This window comes from Ochotona curzoniae, unplaced genomic scaffold (assembly GCF_017591425.1).
Source record: "Ochotona curzoniae isolate NIBS_2020 unplaced genomic scaffold, NIBS_Ocur_1.0 contig_908, whole genome shotgun sequence".
Classification (NCBI taxonomy): Eukaryota; Metazoa; Chordata; class Mammalia; order Lagomorpha; family Ochotonidae; genus Ochotona; species Ochotona curzoniae.
In genome coordinates this window covers 36,466,113-36,489,645 of record NW_024466607.1, presented here as the reverse complement: position 1 = coordinate 36,489,645, position 23,533 = coordinate 36,466,113, and the positions used below count along the sequence as shown (strand labels likewise).

The 23,533-nt window shown below is 53.5% G+C and overlaps 1 protein-coding gene across 1 annotated transcript in view; it reads left to right on the top strand.

Annotated features, from left to right (window-relative positions):
- Positions 1 to 1,501: 1,501 nt before the first annotated feature.
- IMPA2 (inositol monophosphatase 2) overlaps positions 1,502 to 23,533 on the top strand; it is a 55,021-nt gene continuing 32,989 nt past the window's right edge. Inside the window, exons 1-2 of the mRNA XM_040994846.1 lie at positions 1,502 to 1,694; positions 22,155 to 22,288. Of these exons, the coding sequence (XP_040850780.1) occupies positions 1,599 to 1,694; positions 22,155 to 22,288 (230 nt within the window). The 5' untranslated portion in view covers positions 1,502 to 1,598. The remainder of the gene's footprint in view (positions 1,695 to 22,154; positions 22,289 to 23,533) is intronic.

Sequence of the window (23,533 nt, the reverse complement as noted above, 5' to 3'; positions counted from 1 at the left end):
AAGCCAAGTGCTCAGGGAAGCCGAGGTGGACAGAGGAGGGTCCCACGACCCTCCGTCCGCGTCCATCCGACGCCGCGGCCCGAGTGGCGCGGCCGGCCGGACTGAGAGGGCCTCGTGCTTGTTCGTGCCACAGGCCTCGGGCTCCAAAGTTGGCATTCATTAGTCACTGGGGGGAGTGGGGGGGTTCGACGCTGACCTCGAAAGGCCGCCACCGCAGCGTCGGGCTTTGGGCTGAGAGGGCTCGCTGCAGCCGCACACACGCCCGCGCGCTCGGCCGGCCGCCCGCGTGCGCCCCGGGGCTGCAGAAGGTGCCGTTCCCGCCCGTCCGCCCGCCCGCCTCGCCTCGCTCCACGTGCCGGCGACCCCGAGGCGTCACCTCGGCCCCGCGTGTCCGCCCGCTGCCCCGAGCGCCAGCCACCACCGTGCCCACCTGCCTTCCACGACCACGCCGTCCTCGCTCCTTTCCTCAGGCCCGCGGCAGCAGCACCGAGCGTGGCCACGGCGCGAGGAGCCGAGGGCGGGACGCGGCCCGGCGCGAGGCGAGGCGCACGAGGCTGAGCGGCGTTCGCGGCCGGCCTGGGGGCGGGGCCGGGCTCGGCTCGCTGAGGGGGCGGAGCTCCGGACGGGCTTGGCTCGCCAAAGGGGCGGAGTTCCTGACAGGCCGGGCTCGGCTCACTGAGGGGGCGGAGCTAACTCAGACCGGGCTCGGCTCCTGACGGACCAGGCTCGCTGAGGGGATGGGCTAGGCTCGCTGATGGGACGGAGCTACGGACGGGCTCGGCTCCCCAAAGGGGCGCAACTCCTGACAGACCAGGCTCGGCTCGCCAAAGGGGCGAAGCTACGGACAGGCCTGGCTCGGCTCGCTGAGGGGGCGGAGCTAATTCAGGCCAGGCTCGGCTCACTGAGGGGGCGGAGCTCCTGGCAGGCCGGGCTCGGCTCGCCAAGGGGCGGAGCTTCTGACAGGCCGGGCTCGGCTTGCTGAGGGGGCGGAGCTCCGGTCGGGTCGCGCTCGGCTTGTTGAGGGGGTGGAGCTATGGAAGGCCTGGCTCGGCTCTCTGAAGGGACGGGCTCGGCTGGCTGAGGGGGCGGAGCTCGTGACAGACTGGGCTCGGCTCGCTGAGGGGGCGGAGCTCCGGATGGGCTCGGCTCGCTGAGGGGGCGGAACTCCTGACAGACCGGGCTTGGCTCGCTGAGGGGATGGGCTCGGCTCGCTGAGGGGGCGGACTCAGCTCCCCAAAGGACGGGGCGGGCTCTCTGCGGGCTGCAGCCAGGAGGCGGGGCCGAGGGCGGGGCCAGGCTCAGCACGGGGCGGGGCTCAGCACAGCTCCTTCCTGATTGGCCTTCACGGCGCGCCCACCTCGGGCCGGTTTCGGCGCGCGCGGGGAGAGGGGCGGGGCCTGGCCGGGCGCGGGGCGGGGCCGCGCCGTGACGCTGCCCCCTCCGGCTGCGGCCGGCCGGGGTGGCTCTTGTGGGCCAGCGGCGGCGGGAGCGCGCGGAGTGCGTGCCGAGCCCGGTGTCCGGCGGCGGGCGCGAGGGGTCCCCGTTCCCGGGCCCGCGGAGGTGGAGGGCTGGAGGTGCCGGGGCCCGAGGAGGCCGCGATGAGGCGCGGCAGCGAGGACGAGGCGGCGCCCGCGGGGGACCCCTGGGCGGAGTGCTTCGAGGCGGCCGTGCAGCTGGCCCTGCGCGCGGGACAGGTGAGCGGCCGGGCGGCGGCAGGCCACGCCCCCGGGGGTGCTCGGTCCCGGGGTGACGGAGTCCCGGGCTCGGGCCGAGCTGCTGGGGCGTGACCGGGGACGGCAGCCCTGGCTAGTTCCAGTTGTAGTAACGCCTTCGCTTTCCCGCGCGCCCCGGGCGCCGTGTGCCCGCCGTGACCCTGCCCTCCCCAGGACCCCCGGGTGGGACACGGGGAGCTGCTTTGGAGCTGACCCCGAAGCCGTGCGTGCCTGACTGTCCCGTGGGTGCAGCGGAGCTGCCGGGGAGGTGAGGAGGACGGTGGTGCGCGTGGTGGTCTCCTCCCCGCGCGTTCCCAAACGTGACCCCGAGTGGCACTGGTCTCAGTGTTAGGGAGGATCTTAATGATCTGCCCCGGAAGAGTGGAAAACCGAGCCAGAGGGGCTTAGGAACGGAGTAAGCCTCTCCTCTTCTGATATCTTGACTTTTCGGGCTGGCGCCCCGCTTGGAGTTTCGGTTCTTTAAGATCTGTAGTTGAGTTCTGGAGACCGGGGGGAGGTGGGAGGCAGAGCGAGTGGCGTGGGCCCGGTGGGCCTTTTGCAGCCACCGCGTGGTGCTCGCGCTGCCCACGCAGCAGGACGCACGCCCTGGAGAGTGGTGCGGCTGCACCCTCCTGGTGGCACTGCCTTTCCCGCCTGCTGGAGAGGACCCAGTCCTCCTGGCAGCTCTGCAGGCCCGCTGGCCCTTCCCCCGCCTCCCTCCTCGCTTCCCCTCCCCGGCCAGCATCATCCGGATGTTCACCAACTTTGACGTCCCACCATAAACTGCTGCTGCTGCTGCTGTTGCTGCTGTTTCCCCTTAAGGCTTTGCCGAGAAGCCAGCTTAGGATTCAGATACTGCTGGGTAAACCCTGCCGATTTAAGGCACGATTTCCATGCTTTCAGTCTAGATCCTTGAAAAGAGATTTTTTTTCTTTTAAGAACTCTAAAAAAAAGCCAGTGTTCAGACAGAACTTGTGACGTGGCACAGTTCTAAGGGGCTTCTGTGTCTTCACCTATTAACAAGATAATTTCTGTTTTTGCAATTGCCCAACACGAGGAAAGTTTTTTCTCTCTTTTTTTTTTTAAGGCGAAGGGGAGGGGCGAAGTTAAGATTCAGCTTGGAGGAGCTGGGACAGGAAGCCCTGGGCAGTGGGCCGCCCTCTGGGTCCTTTGGTGAGGCAGTGGCTAAAATAGACAAGGGCAGCGTTGCAACCTGTGCCTTACCCCTTGCTGAGAGCTGGGGGGGGGGGGTTGCGGGGGAGCGGGGAAACTAATTGGTGTGACTCCCCCACCCCTTTTTGTTCTGTTGTTGTTGTTTTTGGCTTAGCTTCAGCACAGGTATGGAACAGCCCCCCCCTCCTCCTGGTCCCCCACGCTCTGCTGTTTTATCATCAGCCACCCTCAGCTGCTCCTGGGTCTGTTTTGCAAGTTGGGGAAGCAGAGGCGGCGTGGGGGGGCCTCCCAAGAGATCCCTGTCTGCTCCCCATATCTCAGAGGCTGGCTGCAGGCCAGACAGCCCTACACAATCTGCCAGCACCCACCTGGGGTGCCGCCCTCCCCCCAGGGCCTCCTGTTCCTGCAGCTGCTGCCCTTCCAGTCCCAGCCAGGCGCCCCAGTGCAGGAGCCTCCTCTCTGATTGGTTAGTCTGTGGGGAAGGAGAGCTGCAAAGCTGCAAAGCTGCGCTGATCACCACTGCTGCAAACAGCAGTGTTGGCTGAACTGTGTGTTTGTCATCTTGTGCGTGACAGCTATAAGAAAGGTGTGTGTGTGTGTGCGCGCGCATGTGTTTATGCTGGAGAGGCAGATTTACAGAGGAGACAGATCTTCCATCTGCTGGTTAACTCCTCCAAGTGACAGGGGCAGCCAGAGCTGAACCAGTCTTGAACCAGGAGCCTCTTCCAGGTGTCCCACATGGATGCAGGGTCCTATGGCTTTGGGCCGTACTCCACTGCTTTCCCAGGCCACAAGCAGGGTGCTGGATGGGAAGTGGAGCAGCTGGGACATGAACCTGAGTCCATTTGGAATGCCAGTGTTTGCAAGGGGAAGATTAGCCAATTGAGCCACTGTGCCAGACTCTGCAGGAAGGTCTCTTAGCCTCGCTTTTTTAACTTGCTTGTGGGCAGGGTTCCAGCTTATACTGGGCCTGAAGATTGTTACCTAGGACAATTTAGAGGTCCCTGTTTGAGAAAGTTGAAATTCAAAGTTAGATACCGAAGTTATTTATGCAGAATGGGAGCAATAACAACTGTAAACTATTTTTTTCACCTTTATTTTAAAGGCAGACAGAGATCTCCTATCTGTTGGTTCACCCCTAAATGCCTGGCAAGCTGGGGCTAGACCATGCTGACAGCAGGAGCCTAGAACTCAATAACTGAGCTGTCACTATTGCCTTTCTGTGTGTGCCTTCTCAGGAAGCTGCAATCAGAAATGGAGCCAGGATTAGAATCCTAGCAGTCTAGTGCTGGATGCGGGCATCTTAACTGCTATACCAGATGGCCACGCTTCAGGTTTCTTTTATATATAAAGGTACCTCAAAAAACTCATGGGAAAATTAAAGCATTATTTTGGGAACTGAGACAATGGCTCAATTTGTTAAATCTCTACCTGCAAGCACCAACTCCCATGGGCACTGGTTCAGGTCCCACCTGCTCTACTTCCCATCCAGCTCCCTGCTTAGGACCTGGGAAGGCAGTAGAGAATGGACCCTGTGCCCACTTAGAGGGCCCAGAAGAGGCTTCTGGCTCCAGACCGGCTAAGCTTGGGCAATTGTGGCCATTTGAGGGAATGGACCAGCAGAGGGAGGATCTTCCTGTCTGTCTCTCTGTAGATCTGCCTTTTTAGTAAAATAATAATAATAATAATAATAAATATTATTCTGATGCAGAAATATTTTGAAACTCATATATACATGAGGTCTTTAAATGTTGATGAAAAATGGATATTAAGAACCACATGAATTTCAAGTATTTTACTCCAAAAATAAAGTTATCTTTCAAAAATGATTTATTAAAGAGCCATTGATTTCCAGCCTCTCTCCCTTAATACCTACAATACCTGGGCCAGCAGTGGACCAGGACTGAATTCTGGGGTCGAGAACTCAAATTGTTCAACATGGCAGGAATTCAGTGACTGGAGCCCACATGTCCTGCTTCCCAGGGTCTTTGTTAGCAGGAAGCTGGGATCAGGGGCTCCCAACACCCAGCAGAGGTCACGGAAGGGCCCAGGGTCAGAACTACAGTCCTAGGAGCTGGCTTTTGGAGTTGCAACCTGAGAACACTTTGTTAGAGCTCTTTGCAGGGAGTAGGAGCTGGAGCATTTAGGCCTGAGCCTCCTCAGGTATTCATCTGGGTTTACTTACAGCACCATCTCAGGACAGAGCAGAAAAACAAAAACCCACTCCATGCTGCTTCACGGCGACCCCAGCCTCCTCTGTTCTCCATGCACTCCCCTTGTCATTTCCCCAATCCCAGCCTTAACAAGTGGGTTTGTTGTCCTGTTACCGCTGACGGGCAAGCCCTTTGTCCACCCAGATCTGGCTGTTCTGCATTTGCCTGCCCTTTTCCTGGCCTGTGTTTGCCAAAAACCTCCTTTCTAGGGCCCAGCCCGAGCCCCTGCCTTCGCACACTTGCAGCTGGAGGGGCCCCCTTCCCAGGTGTCTTGCCGTATCTTTCACTCGCCCTACTGTGGGCTCTGAATGTCTGCTCTCCTCTGCGAGCCTCTGACTTGCTAGAGCGGAAGCTGCCTTGACCCCATGCCATCTACTTCCTGCTTCCCAAAGCCTCTCTCTCTCTCTCTCTCTCTCTGCTTTTAAAAAAGATACGGTTTATTTATTTGAAGGGCACAGTTAGAAAGGGAGAGAAAGATCTCTGATCTGCTGGTTCATTCCTCAAATGGCTGCCATAGCCAGGGTTAGGCCAATAAAGCCTGGAGCTTCTTTCTGATCTGCCGTGTGGTTGCAGGGATCCAAGCATGTGAATCATCCTCTATTGCTTTCCCAGATGCGTTAGCGGAGAGATGGATAGGGAGTGGAGCGGCCGGGCCTCCTGCTGGTGTCCATGTGGGAACAGTGGGTGGCTCTGCCCGCTGTGGAATAACGCTGGCCTCAGCAGTGTTTCTGATGTATGATTTTCATTGCATTCACCCAGGAACTAAGCAAGTGAAGTCTTGTAAGAGGACTGTGGTGAGGCACAGCTCCACCCTGTCTCATGCTTCCCACCCCCTCGTTCTGTCCCTAAGGGCTCCGTTTTCAGCTTCCTAGTTACACCCATTTTACCAAGTTTATCCCCTTGATCTTCATGTCCACAGTGGGACAGTCTTGGGATTGCTGCTTGAGCTAGGCAGTAACGTTGGATAACATGCTGTTTTCTTTGTGCAATTTCAATTTTCCTGGATTTTTTTTTAAAGGTTTGATTTTGCTTTGACATGCAGAGATGGTGGAGAGAAACAAGTGCTAGCGGTATCTGGGTGTGGGTCAAGTGAAGCCGGGAGCTAGGACTACCGTGTGGAAGGAATACTGTTGGTTGAACCATCGTCTGCTGCCTTTCTGGGTTCACAGTAGCAGGAAGCTAGAGTTGGGAGCCGGAGCCAGGCATCAGATCAAGCCTTCTAATAATGTAGGTGTTTCATCATGACGGTGTTCCATTGTGGTCTGGAGCTGCGTGTCCCAGGTGACTAGTGCACATGGCTTTTTGCATGTGCACTGGCCTCTTTGGTGTTTTCTGTTTGCTTTTTTTTTTTTTAAAGATTTATTTTTATTTTTATTGGAAAGGCAGATATACAGAGAGGAGAGACAGAGAGGAAGATCTTCCATCTGATGATTCACTCCCCAAGTGAGTGCAAAGGCCAATACTATGCCGATCCGAAGCCAGGAGCCTCTTCTGGGTCTCCCACGTGGGTACAGGATCCCAAAGCTTTGGGCCGTCCTCGACTGCCTTCCTGGGCCACAGGCAGGGAGCTGGAAGGGAAGCGGGGCAGCCGGGATTAGAACCGGCGCCCATATGGGATCCCGGGCATGCAAGGCGAGGACCTTAACCACTGCGCCACTGCGCCGGGCCCTCTGTTTGCTTTTGAAGTGGTGGCGCTACAACCTTGATTAGAAATGTATTCACTTGCCCCTTGAGTCCACGCTGAACGGCCCTGGGAAAACATTTGCCTTGGGTGTGAGGCCCTGTAGGGACCATCAGGTGGCCACAGTGGTTGCCCTCTCACCCTGCAAAGTACAGAAGTGGATAGGGTAGGACTCTGGGAGTGAATTTGGGGTGCAGTGAAGACGGTGGTTACAGAGATCTTTCCAGGAAGGCTGGGCGGACAGGATTGCTGTTGGATTGGCTGCAGGGTGTGAGAGAAGGGAGCTGAGCGTGACTGCGAGGATTTGGGCCTGAAAAACTGGTTGAATGGATTTGCCTTTTGGGGAGAACAGGTTTGGAGGTGGGAGCCAAGTGTTTTGTCCTGGGCACGTTAAGTTTAAACCCCTGGTAGCTTTCTGAGTTGGAAATGTTGTCTTTGGATCCAGAGTGGAGGGTGGGGATGCAAACGAAGGAGTTGCCGGCGTTGGGTGACCCTGTGCGGAGAGCAGGCAGGTTCCTGCACTGGTGGACTTCTCTGAGGCTGGTCCCAGTGCGAACCCTGGGCTTACTGGTTGAGACTCCATAAGGCTGTGAGGTGGGAGTGTGCCCTTGGCAGGAAAGGGCTTTCTTTCAGCTGGCTACACCCCTGCCTGGGCCGAGTGCACCTGCCTCTGGAGGAAACAAACAGGTGGGCGGCGGCTGCCTTTTCTCCACGCATTCCCAAAGTCCACTCTCTACCCAGATCTTCCCTGGCCCCCACCCTCGGTCAGTCTCAGTTCAGCTCCTTAGAATAGGGTCAGCCTGCGCAGACTCTTTCACCAACTTTTTACTAAAGATTCATTTTATTTTTGTTGTAAAGTGAGGTATACAGAGAAGAGAGACAGGAGTGTCTTCCGTCCATTGATTCACTCCCCAAGCAGCAGGAGCTGTGCCAATCCAAAGCCAGGAGTCAAGAGCCTCTTCCGGGTCTCCCACACGGGTACAGGGTCCTAAGGCTTTGGACTGTCCTCGACTGCTTTTCCAGGCCACAAACAGGGAGCTGGACGAGACGCGGGGCTGCCAGGATTAGAACCGGTGCCCATATGGGATCCCAGCGTGTGCAAGGCGAGGACGTTGGCCGTTAAACTACCGCACCAAGCCCTGACCAACTTTTAAAATGCTAGCAAACACAGAGTAGGAGTAGAAACAGCTGGCAGGTTCAGGCAGCTGCTCCTCCTGGGGGCGTGGTCCCTAGATGTCTCGGGACCCCTGCTCCTGACCCTGCTTGAGGTACCAGCTGTCCTTTTTGTTATAAAACACTGTGAGAACAGCTATGTGTTTCTTAATACCCACATTGCTAACAAAAGCTACTCCAGAAAAATGCCTTTTTCCCAGAGGTGATTGTACCTGCGGCCCAGCCCTTGGCACAATAGGAGGTCAATGAAGTGGCTTCCACCTGCCACCTCCCTGCGGTGAAGTCGTTTTCATCTCCCCACCCGCCCCCACTAACCCACCTTTTGGAAAAGATTTTATTTATATTTTTGTTAGAAAGGCAACATTACAGAGAGAAGGAAAGACAATCCCCCATGCACTGATTCACTTCCCAAATGGCCAGGCTGGTTCAAAGCCAGGAACCTGGAGCTTCCTCAGCATCTCTGCGAGGGATGCAGGGGCTCAAGCACTTGGGCTATTCTTCCACTGCTTTCCCAGGCTCATTAGCAGGGAGCTGCATTGGAAGTGAAACAACCAGGGTATGAGCTGATGCCCATTTGGGATGCCAGCTCCATGGGAAGAGGCTTAGCCCTGGCATCCTCTCCCTAGTGCCTTGATTATTGAGAGGCTGTGGTTACAGTCTCCTATCCCTTTGGGGAGACCAAGTTAACCTGTGTGGCCCTTCACTTGTCGAAGGGAGTTTGGGCTGGTTGATGCCAGGGACCAGAGGCAGGCAAAAACACTTAGCCAGAAGATGGAAATGGTGCTGGTGCCTTCCAGGGCTCCCTTTCCCCCAGGACTGCAGGGCTGGGTGGGGAAGCTCAAAGACTTGGAGAAAGAAAGCCTTGGGAGTTCCAGGCCCCCTCCTCTCTCTCTTCCGGCTTCAGGCTGGGCTGGAACCCAAGGCTGGCCTGGGCTGGAGCTTCTTTCCCCCCTGTGGGAGTTGAGGGAGGAATTCAGCTGAGGGAAGGCGTTGCGTCTCTGAAACTCAGGATCTGCAGTCCCAGCCGCCACCCCCTTCTGCGGTATGCATGGCAGGACCCCAAGGTGGCCACCCTGCACCAGGGGCTCACCTGCTTGTGCGGAGATGGCAACCCCGCAGTGTGTAAGGGAGGAGGGTGAGGTGTCACCACAGGGCTGGCGGGTGGGCCAGTGCCTTTCAGAGCAAGCAGGCACTGCTGTCTTTTAAAAGGAAAGGGCCACAGAGGGAGTCCCAAGGAATGAGGTACCTGATGAGCCTAATAAGTGGGGAAGAGAAGAGAATGTATCATCCAAGGGCTGGATCTTTTTTTTTTCTTATATTTTTGGCAATCTTTATATAGTTAATTAGGGTAAAAAGGTTCAAGGGCCATAGGAAAGTGGGTAAGACCACCATTTCCCTATTGTTTCCTTCATATATCTGAGGTAAAGGGAATATTGAGGAAGAAACCCCACCCAGTCTCCCACCCACCCCAGGTCCCAGATGTGGTGCATGTTCTGAGATCCTTGCTCAAGTGGTTTTGATAGTTCACCAGTTATGAATCACTGCCAATTTCGCCACTCCAGGCACGATGATAGGCTGTTGAAGAATCCACTGATTGACATAGTCCATCATAGAGTCTCCATTTGTCCAGTATTTCGCTGCCAACATATAGCTGAAGTGGTTGATTGACCTGTTCTATCTTCCGTCTTTTCCTGGTTAGGGTTCCGAGTCCGCCATTTCGATTGGGGGGATCCCCAAATAAACATTGAGCTGTTCCCAGACAAGACTCCTATATGTACTATCAAGCACAGGGCCCGCCACAGTCCATCACCCCAATCAGGTGGTGATTGCAACTGCTGGGTTGGTTCTGTTTCCAGCCCCGACTTCCACTGGAACCAGTGGGTGTTGCAGTCCAGCCTGGTTCTGCCCATCACATACTCGGCCCTCACATAAACCAGTGGGAGCTGCAGCCCAGTCAGAGTGACCCGCAATAACCCCCACCAGGCCGGCCCCTACCCTGGTTTGTCAGTATGTGTAGCAGACTAGTCCAGTCTGCCCCACATCCCATTTGGCTCTCATAAATGTCGAAGGGTACTGAAGCTCAGTTCCATCTAACCAGCTCAACTATCCAGCCCTCACGGATGTTGTTGGGTACCTCTCTGTCTAGCCACCCCAGCCCCCATCCTAATTATTTTGTGCCCTCCCATGAGAGTGGTAACCCAAGAAGGAGGAGCCCACTATTTCCCTCCCAGGTCTCTCTCACTCCTGGATTAGGCACTCTCCAGGTGGTTCTGTGGTTAGACTTGACAGTATTAGCCCCCAGTGCAACCTTCTGCTGTGGGTAAGCCCCAACAACTCTCACCCACTCCAGTTTTGTTTGCACCAGTAGAAATAGTCTGCCCATTCTGGCTCTTCCCTGATCTGGTCTGCATGAGGTGCACAGGTGCTATAGCCCTACCTAGTCTGGTCTGTCCCCATCCCAGTTCACGCTCTCCAGTGGGAGTAGCTGTTCAGCAAGGGAACCACTCCTTATTCCCCTGCCGGCTCTGGGGCTGGATCTTAAGCTGGAAGAGAGGATCACGCTGCTGGGCAGGAGTTGGGGGCACACAAAGGCTCCCTAAGTTGAGACTGACCAAGGAGATGGATTCGAGGTGGGCTCAGGAAGTCAAAGGAGAGCTTGGAATGAAGAGTGCAGTTTCTGGCTTGGGACTGGCAGTAGCTTTCTCAGCTGCAGAGAGAACTGTGGACCTCAGAGAGGCAGGGTTAAAAATCCTCCACTTAGGGATCAGGCAGGAGAACACTGGCGGAAATCCCTGTCCCAGTACTTGGCTATGGCAGGGTTTCAGGCAACTTCCTCCCTCCCCCTTTTTTTTTTAATTATTTAAAAAAGATTTTTTTTTAATTATTGGAAAATCAGATATATAGAAAGATCTTCTGTCCAATGATTCACTCCCCAAGTGGCCACAATGCCCGGAGCTGTCCCAGTCCGAAGCCAGGAGCCTGGAGCATCTTCCGGGTCTTCCATTGTGGATGCAGGATCCCAACCTTGAGCCATCCTTGACTGACCTCCCAGGCCACAAGCAGGGAGCTGGATGGGCAGTGGAGGAGCCAGGACACGAACTGGCTACCCACATGGGATTCTAGCATGTGCAAGGCGAGCATTTAGCCACTGAGCCATGACACCAGGCCCTGGGGTGACTCTTTAAACTTCTTACTGCCTCTGTTTCCTCCTCATCATCAGGAGAATAATTCTCCCAGGAATACTGCTTCAAGGAGACCCATGGTGCACATCTGATGGTGGAGCCAGGAGCTACGGGATACACCTGCCACTTAGGTATAGAGCATCACCAGGTTTGCACTGAATGCGGTGAGGGCTGACAGTGCTACCTCAGAGGAGTGTTAGAGCTGGAGGTGCTAGGAGTTGAGAAAGTTTATCCTAAAAGTACAAGGAGAAAGCTATGAAAGTAGGGGTAAGATGCGAGCCAAGACAACCCCTGTCCCATGAGCTCCAGAGGGACCGGAGCCCTTGGAGCCGCCTCAGCTGTGGGCTGGTTCCTCCCCTTCTCTCCCACCAGGATGTTGTGTAGTAATTTGTCATGTATTAACAGCAACATGCAGCTGGCCCCTTTGCCAGGTGACACCACGTGAGAGCCATGCCCAAACCCGGGTACCTGATGGACTCTGAGGTTTTATTGATTGTCACGTGGGTTAGTCAGAACTCTGCAGGGACAGAGCCGCAGAAGGCTGCAAGTCTGGTTTCTGACCACGGAGAGCCCGGGCTCTGGTTCAAAGGCCAGGTACATAAAGGAGGTCCGTTCCCCGGAAGCTGGGTCAGGAGCGTGCAGCAGCTGGTCCCGGAACTGGGCACTTTGACATGGAATGTAGACTTCCTGCGCAGTAGCTTCATCTCTGTGCCACAGTGTCGGCTCCAGGTCGGTCTTTTTGTTCTGTTGGGCCTCCAACTGACTGACTATGGTGCACGCCTCAGGGAGGGCAGACTTGTTCACTGTACTGATTAAAACGCTGATTTCTCCCAAAAGTGTCTCACAGAAGCAACGACGGTGGTATGTGACCGAGTGCCTGGGCACCCAGTCAGATCGACACAAGGGTCTCTGTAGGAACAGCACTCATCCAGGACCCAGTCATGTTGTGTTCCGCCAGTTTGCTCAAAGGCCTCCTGGAAAGCTTGCTTCAGGCTGTTCTCGGGCCCACTGTTCCATGAGTGCACAGAGTCAGGATCCCATGTTGCTCAGTATAAGTGATCATAAAGATGGCGGGCTGTCATGTATGAGGTCAGGGCCCTGGGTTGTATCCATGAACATCTGGGTGTTTCTGATCCTGGGGTGGGCAGTGTTCCTTCCTTTTTTTTTTTTTTTAAAGATTGATTTATTTTTATTGAATAGTCAGATATACAGAGAGGAGGAGAAAGCGATAGAGAGAGAGAGAGGAAGATCCATCCGCTAATTCGTGGCCACATGGCTGATCTGAAGCCAGGAGCCCGGAGCTAGCTTTGGGCCGTTCTCGACTGCTTTCCCAGGCCACAGGCAGGGAGCTGAATAGAAAGCAGGGCAGCTGGGATTCAATCCAGCGCCCATATGGGATCCCAGTGCGTGCAAGGCAAGGACTTTAGCCACTAGGCCACCGCGCTGAGCCCTAGTGTTGCTTTCTTACAAAGTGGAACTTCAGGCTTTGCTGACAAGGGCACTTGTTTTGTGTATTAACCATTAACAGAATATGACTGGAGGCAGAGACCCAACCCAGGAGGTCTGTACACTTACCAAGTAACTGAAAAACACTCATTAAAAACAGCACGTTCTCACTCACTGCTGGCTGAATGAAAACACTTAGGTGCTCTAAGAACGAGGGAACATAAGCACGAGAAGACTCAAGGAGCTGGTATCCCACGTGGGTGCCAGTTCCTATCCCGACTGTTGTTCCTGCTGATGGCTTGGGAAAGCAGTGGAGGATGGCCCAAGGGCTTGGCCAGCTGTACCCATGTCACAGACCCACATGGAGCTCTTGACTTGGGCCCGGCCCAGCCCTGACCATTGCAGCCACTTAGGGAATGAACCAGCAGGTGGATGATCTCTCTCGTCTTGTTTATCCCTCTGTCTCTGTAACTCTAACCTTTGGGTAAATAAGTAAATCCTTTTTCAAAAAAAAGATTTACTTATTTTTACTGCAAAGTCAGATACACAGAGAGGAGGAGAGGCAGAGAGGAAGATATTCCATGCGATGATTCACTCCTCAAGTGACCACAACGGCCAGTGCTGTGCTGATCCGAAGCCAGGAGCCAGGAACTTCCTCCAGGTCTGCCACGTGGGTGCAGGGTCCCAAGGCTTTGGGCCGTCCTCGACTGCTTTCCCAGGCCACAAGCAGGGAGCTGGATGAGAAGCAGGGCTGCTGGGGTTAGAACTGGCGCCCATAAGGAATCCCAGTGCGTTCAAGGTGAGGGAGGGTTTAATCCACTAGGCCTCCACGCCGGATCCAAGTAAATCCTTTTTTAAAAAAAGGAAATTCCAGTCTATATGAAATTGTACAACATAATTCAAGAAGTCAAAATTTAAAATATATATATCTTGAAAAAAAAGAAAGGACAGACCAGAAGTTGAGCAACTGGAATTCAAAGTCACACCCATATGAGATACCAGCAGCCAATGTGGAGGCTGAACCTACTGTCATGGTGCTGGCACTGGAAAATAACAATTGTAAAATAAATTTTTTTTTTAGCCTTCAGCTTATTGTTCATGTTCATAAACTGAAGTGTTCGGTGTCTATAACTTAGAAATGTGTTGTGTTTTATGCTGTAGACAATGAACAACTGAAATGTTTTCCGAGGGATAAAATGTGCATTGCCACCCTCTGGTTCATTTTCCAAATGCCCACAGTGGCTGGGGCTGAGACAGGTCTGGGGCCAGGAGTTAGAAACCCAGGTGAGGTCTCCTGCAGAGGTGGCAGGAACCCAACTGTGAGAGCCATTGCTGCTGTCCCCCTAGGGTCCGCATTAGCAGGAAGTGGAAGCCAGAGCCAGAGCCGGGGATGGAACTCCAGCACCCCAACATGGCACATGGTCATCTTAGCCTGCACTCTAACCACTGGGCCACATACTAGCTCCTCAACAAGGCTTAACATCGTCTAAGGACTTTTGAATGGCATGTTTGTTGGTACACTGTGTAACTTGAACTACAGCTGTTACATCTTAAAAACATAAAATAATAAAGAATCACAACTAAAGAAAAAAAAAAGGGCTTCAGCAGGCTAACTTTCTACCTTGGAAGTGGGCGGCTAATAGGCTGTTTCTGTTTGTTTTTGTTTTTGTTGTTGTTGTTGTTAAAACATTTCGAGAGGCAGAAAAAAGTCCGAGGTAGAAGCAGACACAGGTCACTCTGTCACCTGCTGGTTCATTCCCCAGATGCTTGCGATGGCCAGAGCCAAAGCGGAACCCAGGCCCGCAGCGGGAGCGGCAGAAACCCCATCACAGGAGCTGTTGCTGTTTCTCTCAGGGTCTGTGTCAGCAGGAAGCTGGCAGTTGGCAGTTGGAGCCAGAGGCAGAAATTGACCCCAGGAGCTCTGATGTGGGAGGGAAGTATCCTCAGGTGCATCTCAGCCTCTGAACCTCACAGAAAACTACTTAGCATGAGCCCAGTGTGGTAGCCTAGTGGCTAAAGTCCTCACCTTGCATGCACTAGGATCCCATATGGGCACCAGTTCTAATCCCAGCAGCCCCGCTTCCCATCCAGCTCCCTGCTTGTGGCCTGGGAAGGCAGTTGAGAACAGCCCAAAGCCTAGGGATCCTGCACCCATATGGGAGACCCAGAAGAGGCTCTGGGCTCCTGGCTTCGGATCGGCTCGGCTCTAGCCATTGGCAGCCACTTGGGCAGTGAATCATCAGGCAGAAGATTTTCCTTTCTGTCTATCCTCTCTGTATATCTGACTTTCCCACAATAATAATATTAAAAGAAACTACTCAGCATAATAAAGGTCTTTGTATATGTACAGGTTAATTTGAATATATATTTTAAAGATTTATTATTATTGGATCGAAGATTTATAGAGAGCAGAAATGGAAAGATCTTTCATCTGCTGATTCACTCCCCAAATGACTGCAATGTCCAGAGCTGAGCTGACCCTAAAACAGGAGCCAGGAGCTTTTCTTTTCTGGTCTCCCACATGGGCATAGGGGCCCAAGTACATGGGATAGCCTCTGTTGCTTTCCCAGTTGCATTCGGAGGGAACCAAATTGTAAGTGGAACGGATGGAACACAAATTGGCCCCTTAATTTGTATCTTAAGGCCTTGCTTTTTTTTTTTTTTTTTTTAAGCATCACACAGAGGGAATGTTTACTCTCCAAATCGCCACAACAGGTCAGAGCTGGGCAGGTCTGGAGCTTAGAGCCAGGAGCTTCTTCCCAGTCTCCTACCTGTATAGCCGCAGGGGCCCAGTGCCTTGGGCCATCCTCTGCTGCTTGCCCAGGCAGTGAGCCTGAAGCTGGGTCAGAAGTGGAGCAGCCAGAACTTGAGCTGGCACCCGTATGTGATGCCAGTGCTGCAGATGAAGAATTAGTTTGCTATGCCACTGTCTGGCCCCATCTAATCTGTCATTATAGTATTTCTGTTGTGGAGACTTTCCATGCAAAAAGAAGATGACCTTGATTCTTGTCTCACATGAAAGAAGATTTTAAAGCAATTTCAGCAAGCAAAGCGACATTTATTAAAGATAGAAGCCTTCTGCGTTTTCAAGAAAGAACCCTGCATTTTAGATTCTTTTTTTTTTTAAAGATTTATTTTTATTATTTTTTAATTGGAAAGGCGGATATACACAGAGGAGAGAGAGAGAGAGGAAGATCTTCCGTCCGCTGATTCACTCCCCAAGTCAGCGCAACGGGTCGATACTATGCCGATCCGAAGCCAGGAGCCTCTTCCGGGTCTCCCACGCAGGTGCAGGGTCCCAAAGCTTTGGGCCGTCCTCGACTGCCTTCCCGGGCCACGGGCAGGGAGCTGGAAGGGAAGCGGGGCCGCCGGGATTAGAACCGGCGCCCATATGGGATCCCGGGCGTGCAAGGCGAGGACCTTTAACCACTTGCGCCACCGCAAGTGGTTTGAAAATGTAGCTTAGTTTATCTTCTGGCCTCCCTATTCATGTTATGAAACTGGTGGGGGGTGGGGGGAGGCTGACTTGTGGCAGTCGGACTAAGCATGTGCCTGAAGCGCTGGCATCCCATATGGGTACAGGTTCGAGTTCCAGCGGCTCCACTTCTGATCCGGCTCACTGCGAATGCAGCGGGAAGCAACAGGGGATGGCCTAGGTCTTTATGCCCCTGCACCCACATAGAAGACAGAAGAAGCTCCTGGCTTCTGGCTTTGGATCATTCTGGCTCCAGCTGTTGCAGCCATTTGGGGTAGTGAACCAGCACATGGAAGATTTATTCTCTTTCTGTCTCCTTCCCTCCCTCTCTCCCTCCCTCTCTCTTCCTTGCTCTCTCAGCTCTGTTGGGTCAGACTTCAGCCTATAGGTAAGCACTGTTAGAATGAGGCCCCTGGCCCAGGCACCGGGAACAGAGGGTCCTGCAGCCAATGAAGAAGAAAGGTTGGGTTCCTGCCCCAAGAAGCCCCCTGGCCAGTGGCCTGGTGTGATCAGATAATGTGCACTGCTAGCAACTCACCCGGGAGAAGGCTCTGGATGTGTGATGGAGTGGAGGGATGCCCCTTAAAAGGTGAGAAAGTGTGATTCCAGGATTCCCGAGGGGTGTTAAGCCTAGCATGGTGGTGACGAGGACACCAGTGCCACCCAGGCTGGGTATGGAGGGTCCGGCACACAAGAGGTGGTGAAACAGGCCTGAAGGGGAAGCCGGGAGGTGGGGCAAAGGAGCTTTGAGGGTGTGTGTATATGGGATGCCTGCTGCACCACTGGGGGGCACCGGCACAAAGAGGAAGGAGGCACCAAACCCCATGACTGGACACCCTGTTTCCTTTGAATACCCGTGGCTCACCTGGTTCCTGGCTGGCACTCCTACATGCCAGCAGATGGCCATTCCCCAGGCAGATCATGTGGCCCTACAGCTCTGGCTCCTGCCACACTGGACTCCTGCAGGTTCTGCTTCTAGAGCAGCCTGCCGGGTGGAGAATACCACTGGGGTTGGTAAGGTTTTGCAAGGCTCTTACCGAACTGCTCCCCAACCGTCGTCCACTGTGAGCATGGGGTGTAACAACTGGCGACCTCACCTCTGCTCAGATGGTCGTGGAGAGCCTCTGCGGGCAGCCTCTGCATTCTACACTCAGCTGGGAGAGGTGGACACAGGGACAGTGGTGACAAAGTCCCTTACTCGGGAGTGTTGGGAGTCCTTTGTGTCTGCTGGGATCACGTGGGAGGAGAACCCTGGGCCACTGGCAGGAGTGAGTCTGTTTGGCTGGGATGCCATGGTCATGGTGGCAGAGGGCCGGGAAGGACCCGTTCTGGCCAGGTGGCTGGCTCGGCTCCCTTCACAGAGATGGGTAACAGAAGCACAAGAGGTTGGCTTCGAGGGAGACCCAGGGAGGCAGTGGCTCTGCTTTCTCTTGTCGCTCAGGGACTCGGGGTCCTCTCTCTGGTCTGTATCATAGTGTGACACTCCTGTGGCCAGAGTAAGGACACCGAGTGATAAGAGTGGAAATGCCCCTTTGAGGGCGTAACTCAGAAGTGGCCATGTCGCTTGTACTCACATTGCCTATGTAGTGCTTGGGCCTGGTTCACCCCCAGCTGCAGGAGTGGGAGGGTGTCAAGGTGGCTCTGACTTGCCCACATGAGGAAAGGGAGATTAGATTTGGGGGAGCACATCAAGAGAGTTCTTCCATGCCGCCTGCAGGAGTGTCTTAGGCTCTTTTCTGTTGCTGTGACAGCCTTTTCAGAACAAGAGTTGATGTGGCTGGTGGTCCTAGAAGCTGGGAGGCTCAAGGACATGGCTCTCATATCTGATGAGGGCCTCAGGTTGCATGACAGCCTAGCAGGGGCGTCATGTGGTAGTGGTCCAGCAGGTGTACTAGCCACCTGTAAAGCCACCTGTGCCATCATGGGGCCCCACCATCAGGGCTTCCCATAAGTCCCACCCTTCTGACCTTGGAGCACACACAGTCAAATTGGAGCAAGGGATTTTGATGGTATCCTCGTGGTAATATAGCATGTGATTAAGTGCTGTGTGTCACTCAGCAAGATGGCACATGCTAAGTTTGAAGTCCTTCAAGGGTTCGGCAGCCTCAACGATTCTAGTCTCTGGCGGGCACCGAGCACCCATTTGGGTGAGATTCAAAGGCTTGACAAATGCCTGTGTGTGCAGGATTTGAGGGTGGGTTCTGGTAGCAATGGGAAGGTAGCAGATGGTTTCTGCGGTAGACAGCCTGCTCTGACCTAAAACCCTCAGTTCAGCTCCTGCAGAGGCCACAAGGTGCAGGGATGGGATTGGTGACCTCTGTGCCTGCTCCCTGCAGAGGGGCCTAGCACATGTGGAGGACAGGAAGTGCAATGGAGCTGCACGGAGGAGGAGGTCCTGGGACATGCCAAGATGTCGGTTCAGAATGGAGATCCTGACTGCCAAGGGCGAGTATCCTTGCTCCCTGTGAGCCCCCGGCCCGGCCAGGTGAAAGCCTGTCATTGCTGCTGGCCTCCAGCATCTGTGTCCCCACAGAGCTTGTCAGAAATGTGGTTCCCAGGCCTCCACTTCAGCAAGACCCCAAAGCATTGGGGGCTGTATTGTCTGTGGTGCTGCATTCTGTGCAAGGAGTTTGATTTGTGTTCCCTGGCTACACACTGATGCTCACACTGCACGCTTGACCCACACACTGCATTCCCATGCCCACACAATGCGGCAGCTCGGGCCCACACGGCCCATCTGGACCAGCTCAACATTTAGCATCCCTGTAGGATGGGCAGGTGCTGTGTGAGCCAGTGCCTTGGAGTTCAAGGCACTCACAGAGTCCCACCAGGGAGAGGTTGTGTATGCAAGTTGGTTTTGGAAGAAAAATCCAGCGGTGGTGAAAAGCACATCATGGTCTCTGGCAGTGGGGAGGGGAATGGGATGGCCCGTGGTTAACATCCGGTTCGTGTCCACTGTGCTCTGGTTTCTAGTGTGATCCTTCTGTAATGTGTATCTGTTGTTTTTACTACCGAGGTTTAAATTATAAACCTGACAAGGCCAGCATGGCTTAGGGCAGCAAGGAGCAGGAGGGGTCTCTGGGTCTCAGGGTTTTCTCCAGCCCCGTCCCCCTGCTGTAGGGTGGCAGTGGGCCCTGGCTGGCTAGAACCAGGCACCTGATGAGTGTCCATCAGAAACCTGCAGGGTGTGGGCCACTAGGGGTCAGGGGTGGATAGCTGAGCAGTTGGTGGTACTTTATTTTTTTCCTTCTATTTTATTTTCACTTTCATGATACAAGTAGGCTTTGGGATTTCCCCTTCCCCATGTTCCCTCCCCCAACTTATTTCCCCATGTTATCACAATAGTATAGTATTTCATAAGCAGTCATAAGCCCATCATTCTGTTATAGTGTGTCCTGACAGTTCCAGGTAGTCCAGCATCCTATTGTCAAGATATATACGACAGTTTCAATGGAAGTCCATCTCTGATTTGGAAGTAGTGATGCATACTGCATTGTGTCTTCACAACTGGACATGACAGTCTCTATTACGCAGTCCTATACGTCCCCTTGAATGAGAAGCCATGAAACAAAATCAACAACAGGAACAAAGATAAAAGATTTACAGCACCATGGAGTTAAGTAATATGCCACTGAATAACCAGTGTGTTGATGAAGAAATGAAAAACACAAAAGCTTCTTGGAGAAAATGATGCTACTGTATGATCCATGAGTCAGTGAATAATTCAATAAGAGAAAAACTATTTTTGAAGAAATGAAAATAAACACAATATCAAAACCCATGGGTTGCAGCAAAAACAGTATTGAAAGGGTTATTGATCTTATAATTTGCATTAAGGTTGTCTTATATCAGAGAGGTACTTTCTAAAGACAGGATCTTGAGGGTAGCTGCTGATTTAGGAAATAGTTTAAGCTCTTACTCAGATGTCCTGCCTTGTGAAGTCATTGCCACAGGCAGATGTGGGCCGTGAGCGGAAGTGGCGTTATTTTGCAGTCCACACTGGTCCTTCCTGTAGCATCCTAGAAGAGAGGGATGGCCAACTATCCACCCCGTCCTATCATGGATCTTGAGGGTTCCCAGAACCGTACTTGGCGGGCAGGTGGTACTGCCCCATCCTCCTCTACCAGTGACCAGCCTCACTTGTGGCCCTGGGCACACTGGGGCCTTGGGCCTGCAGCAGCAATCCAGGGCAGCCTCAGGGATCTGGGTTGGTTCTGTCTGGTGTGTCTGCAAAGACGTTGCTAGAATGGGTTCAGGATCAGCTCCTGTCCAGGGTGGTTTGTGAAATACAGAGGAATAAGGAAAGAAATTTTGGCCGCACACCTGAATTCATACATTCCAGTTCCTGGAACTGTGGGGAGAAGAGGTTAGCAAAAAAAAAAAAAAAAACAAAAAACAAACAAACCCCTTTTGTTTAATTATTGTTAACTTTTGATTTTTTAATGTTTTTGAAATAGTTGAGAGGAATGCATATTCATGTGGGTTCTGATTAGCTTGGGGCGGGTCAAGGTATGGAGGAAAGTGGGTAGAATAATGCTTCAGTTCTTTTTTTTTTTTTTTTCTTCCTTTCTCCTGTGTCCTGTGTCCATCAGGAAGACTCCTTGCTGTCAGATTTTATTAGTACCTGGGCATGAAAAAGTAATTTGATATCACCTTAGAGATCCCAATGTGGGGAAGAATGTTCTAAGGGTCCTGCTTGGGTGGTCTTGAAAATTTTGAGAAACTGCCTTGATAATTGCTTTACTGCACCAGGGTTGAGAAAATCTTTATAGGGTCTATTGGTTGACCAGGTCTACTGCAGTAGACTTTTGCTAGCCTTTTGCTGCAAAGCCTGGTCAGGAGGATTGTTTAACCTGTTCTGTTTTCCATCTTAATGATGAGGCACTCCATATCCTCTGTTGGCTTAGATGAGCTGGCTGTCATGTCTTTCATATATGTAATAGAGAACTGGGTATGTTCTCTATTACACTAGTGCCAGCATATGATGAGGCCCAGTCTCAACACTTACACTCCAAGCTTGAACCGCATATCTTGTGATTTTCCCTGAGGTCAGAGTTTGAGTACAGTGACCTAGCTGGGGAGTGCCCCAACTCCCTTGGAAAGTCCTCAGATTTAACTCTTGTGTAACAGCTATTGCACTAGCCAACGCACATACCAGTGGATGCAGCTGCCTGGCTGGTTTCACTCCCAGCTCCATCTCCCACACAAACTGGCAGATCCTGTGACCTAGCCCAGCCCATTCCCAGATCTAACCCACATGCTTGCCAGCGGATGCTGCAGCTTTTTCCAACCTGGCTCACCCCTGCCCTGACTCTTGTGTTTACCAATAGGAGTTGCAGCCTATCTCCAAAGTGCCTGTTCTCAGACCCGGGTCTTGCACTTGCCAGACAGTACTATGGTCCAGCTTGACATGACCCACCCCTAGTCCCAGCACTTGCCAACAGGTGCTATGGCCTAGCCCAGCTCAGTCCACCCCCAGACCCAGAACTCATGCTAACCAGTGGGAGCAGTGGCCTAGCAGAGGAGTCCCCAAAGTTCCCCTACCAGGGGCATGGTCCACCCTGAGTCTCCACACTTGCCAGCAGTTGCTGCAGCATAACCCAGCCTGGCTTACGCCGAGATCCAGTTCTCATGTAAACTTCCAACCTGGCCTATACCCCATTCTGGCTCTCGTGCATACCAGCGAGTGCTGGGGACTGGTACAGTCCAGCCTGTCCCCAGAACCCAGCCCACATGTATGCCGATGGATGCTGCAGCCTTGCCTGCCCTGGCCTTCCTCCAGCCCTGGCTCTTGTGTTCAACAGCAGGATAACACAGTGTCTTATTTTGAGCAGTTTCTACAGGTGTGGTTTCACACTCTTCCAAAACCACCGTTCTTTTCCTCCAGAGGAGAGTTGTTCACAGCTAGGGCAAAAAAACTGGAAACAGTGAGCTTGTCTTGTGAAAAGACTACTGCAACAGGAGCTGTGGGTGTGGCAGTGAGCACGGGGTGCGGGGGGGCAGTAAGCACCTTGAAGCCCAGCCCCTGCCAGCTGCTGGAAGAGTCTGCCTGTCCGGGGCGGTCATAGTGGCAAGCTGAACTCTATACTTTGCTTGCAGATCATCAGGAAGGCACTAACGGAGGAAAAGCGTGTGTCCACAAAGACCTCAGCTGCTGATCTGGTGACAGAAACAGACCACCTAGTGGAAGACCTAATCATTTCAGAGTTGCGAAAGCGCTTTCCATCGCACAGGTAGGTCTACTCCTCAGGTAGTACAAGCCGGTGAAAGCCACCATGCTTTGGAAGAGGACAAGGCCTTCCTCAGAGGCCTGGCCACTTGTTGGCCCAGGGCAGACCCTGGGAAGCAGACAGACCCTGGTTCCATAAGCAGGTGTATAAGCAGGGAGCTGGCTAGGAAGTGGAGTAGGTGGGATTTGAATGAATGCCCATGTGGAATGCTGGCGCCCTAGGCAGAGGCTTAACTTGCTCACTACAGTGCCAGCCCCTACAGAATCTCTTAAAAATGTTGGGGTCCCAAAGCTCTGTACTCACTCTTGGAGTCATGGGTACAGATTATGGAAGCTGACAAGTCCATATGTATGTGGGCTAGTGTGGCAGACATATGTAAGGCGCCCACCCCTCACCCATTGGGTGCTCACGAGACTCAGCTCACAGTGCTTCTGAGTGTTTATGGGAATAAGGAACAAGCAGGTGTGGGAGCACTCACCTCCCCATCCCCTCATAAAGTGAGATTTATAGAGAGACAGAGAGAAAGATCGTCCATCCGTTGGCTCACTCCCCGAGTGGCCACAGTGGCTAGAACTGAGCCAGTCTTAAGCCGGGAGCCAGGAGCCTCCTCTGAGTCTCCCATGTGGGTGCAGGGTCTTAGGGCTTTGGACTGACCTCTACTGCTTTCCCAGGCCACAAGCAGGGAGCTGGATGGGAAGTGAAGCAGCCAGGATACGAACCAGTGCCCATATGGGATCCCAGCACATGCAAGGCGAGGACTTCAGCCACTAGGCTACTGTGTTGGGCCCATGTTCTCCATTCTTGCATGAGGGTCAACAACTGAGGTAGCCCAAGTCTGTGCTCCAAATTCAGGCCACATGTCTATGTGTTTTTCCTTGAAGTTGGGGATCCAGTGCAGTGGTCTAGTAGGGGAGCCCCTAAGAAACCTCACCTGGGGGAGGGGGTCCTCAGACCTTTACCTTGTGTGTGCCAGTTGGTGCAGGGTCAGGCTTAGTCTGCCCTAAGCACCAGCCAATGCACATAGTGAGTGCAGCTGCCTGCTCAGTTCCACCCCTACACCTGGCTCTCATACACATCAGTGGGTGCTGCAGCCCAGCCCAGCTTAGCCCACCCACAGACCCAGCTCCTGAACCTTCAGGTGACCCCAAATACGTACTATCTGACCTACTCCCACCCCGTTTTTGTGTATGCCAGCAGGTCTTGTTGGGGTGACCCCTATAAACCCCTACTATGCACACTCTAAGCTCC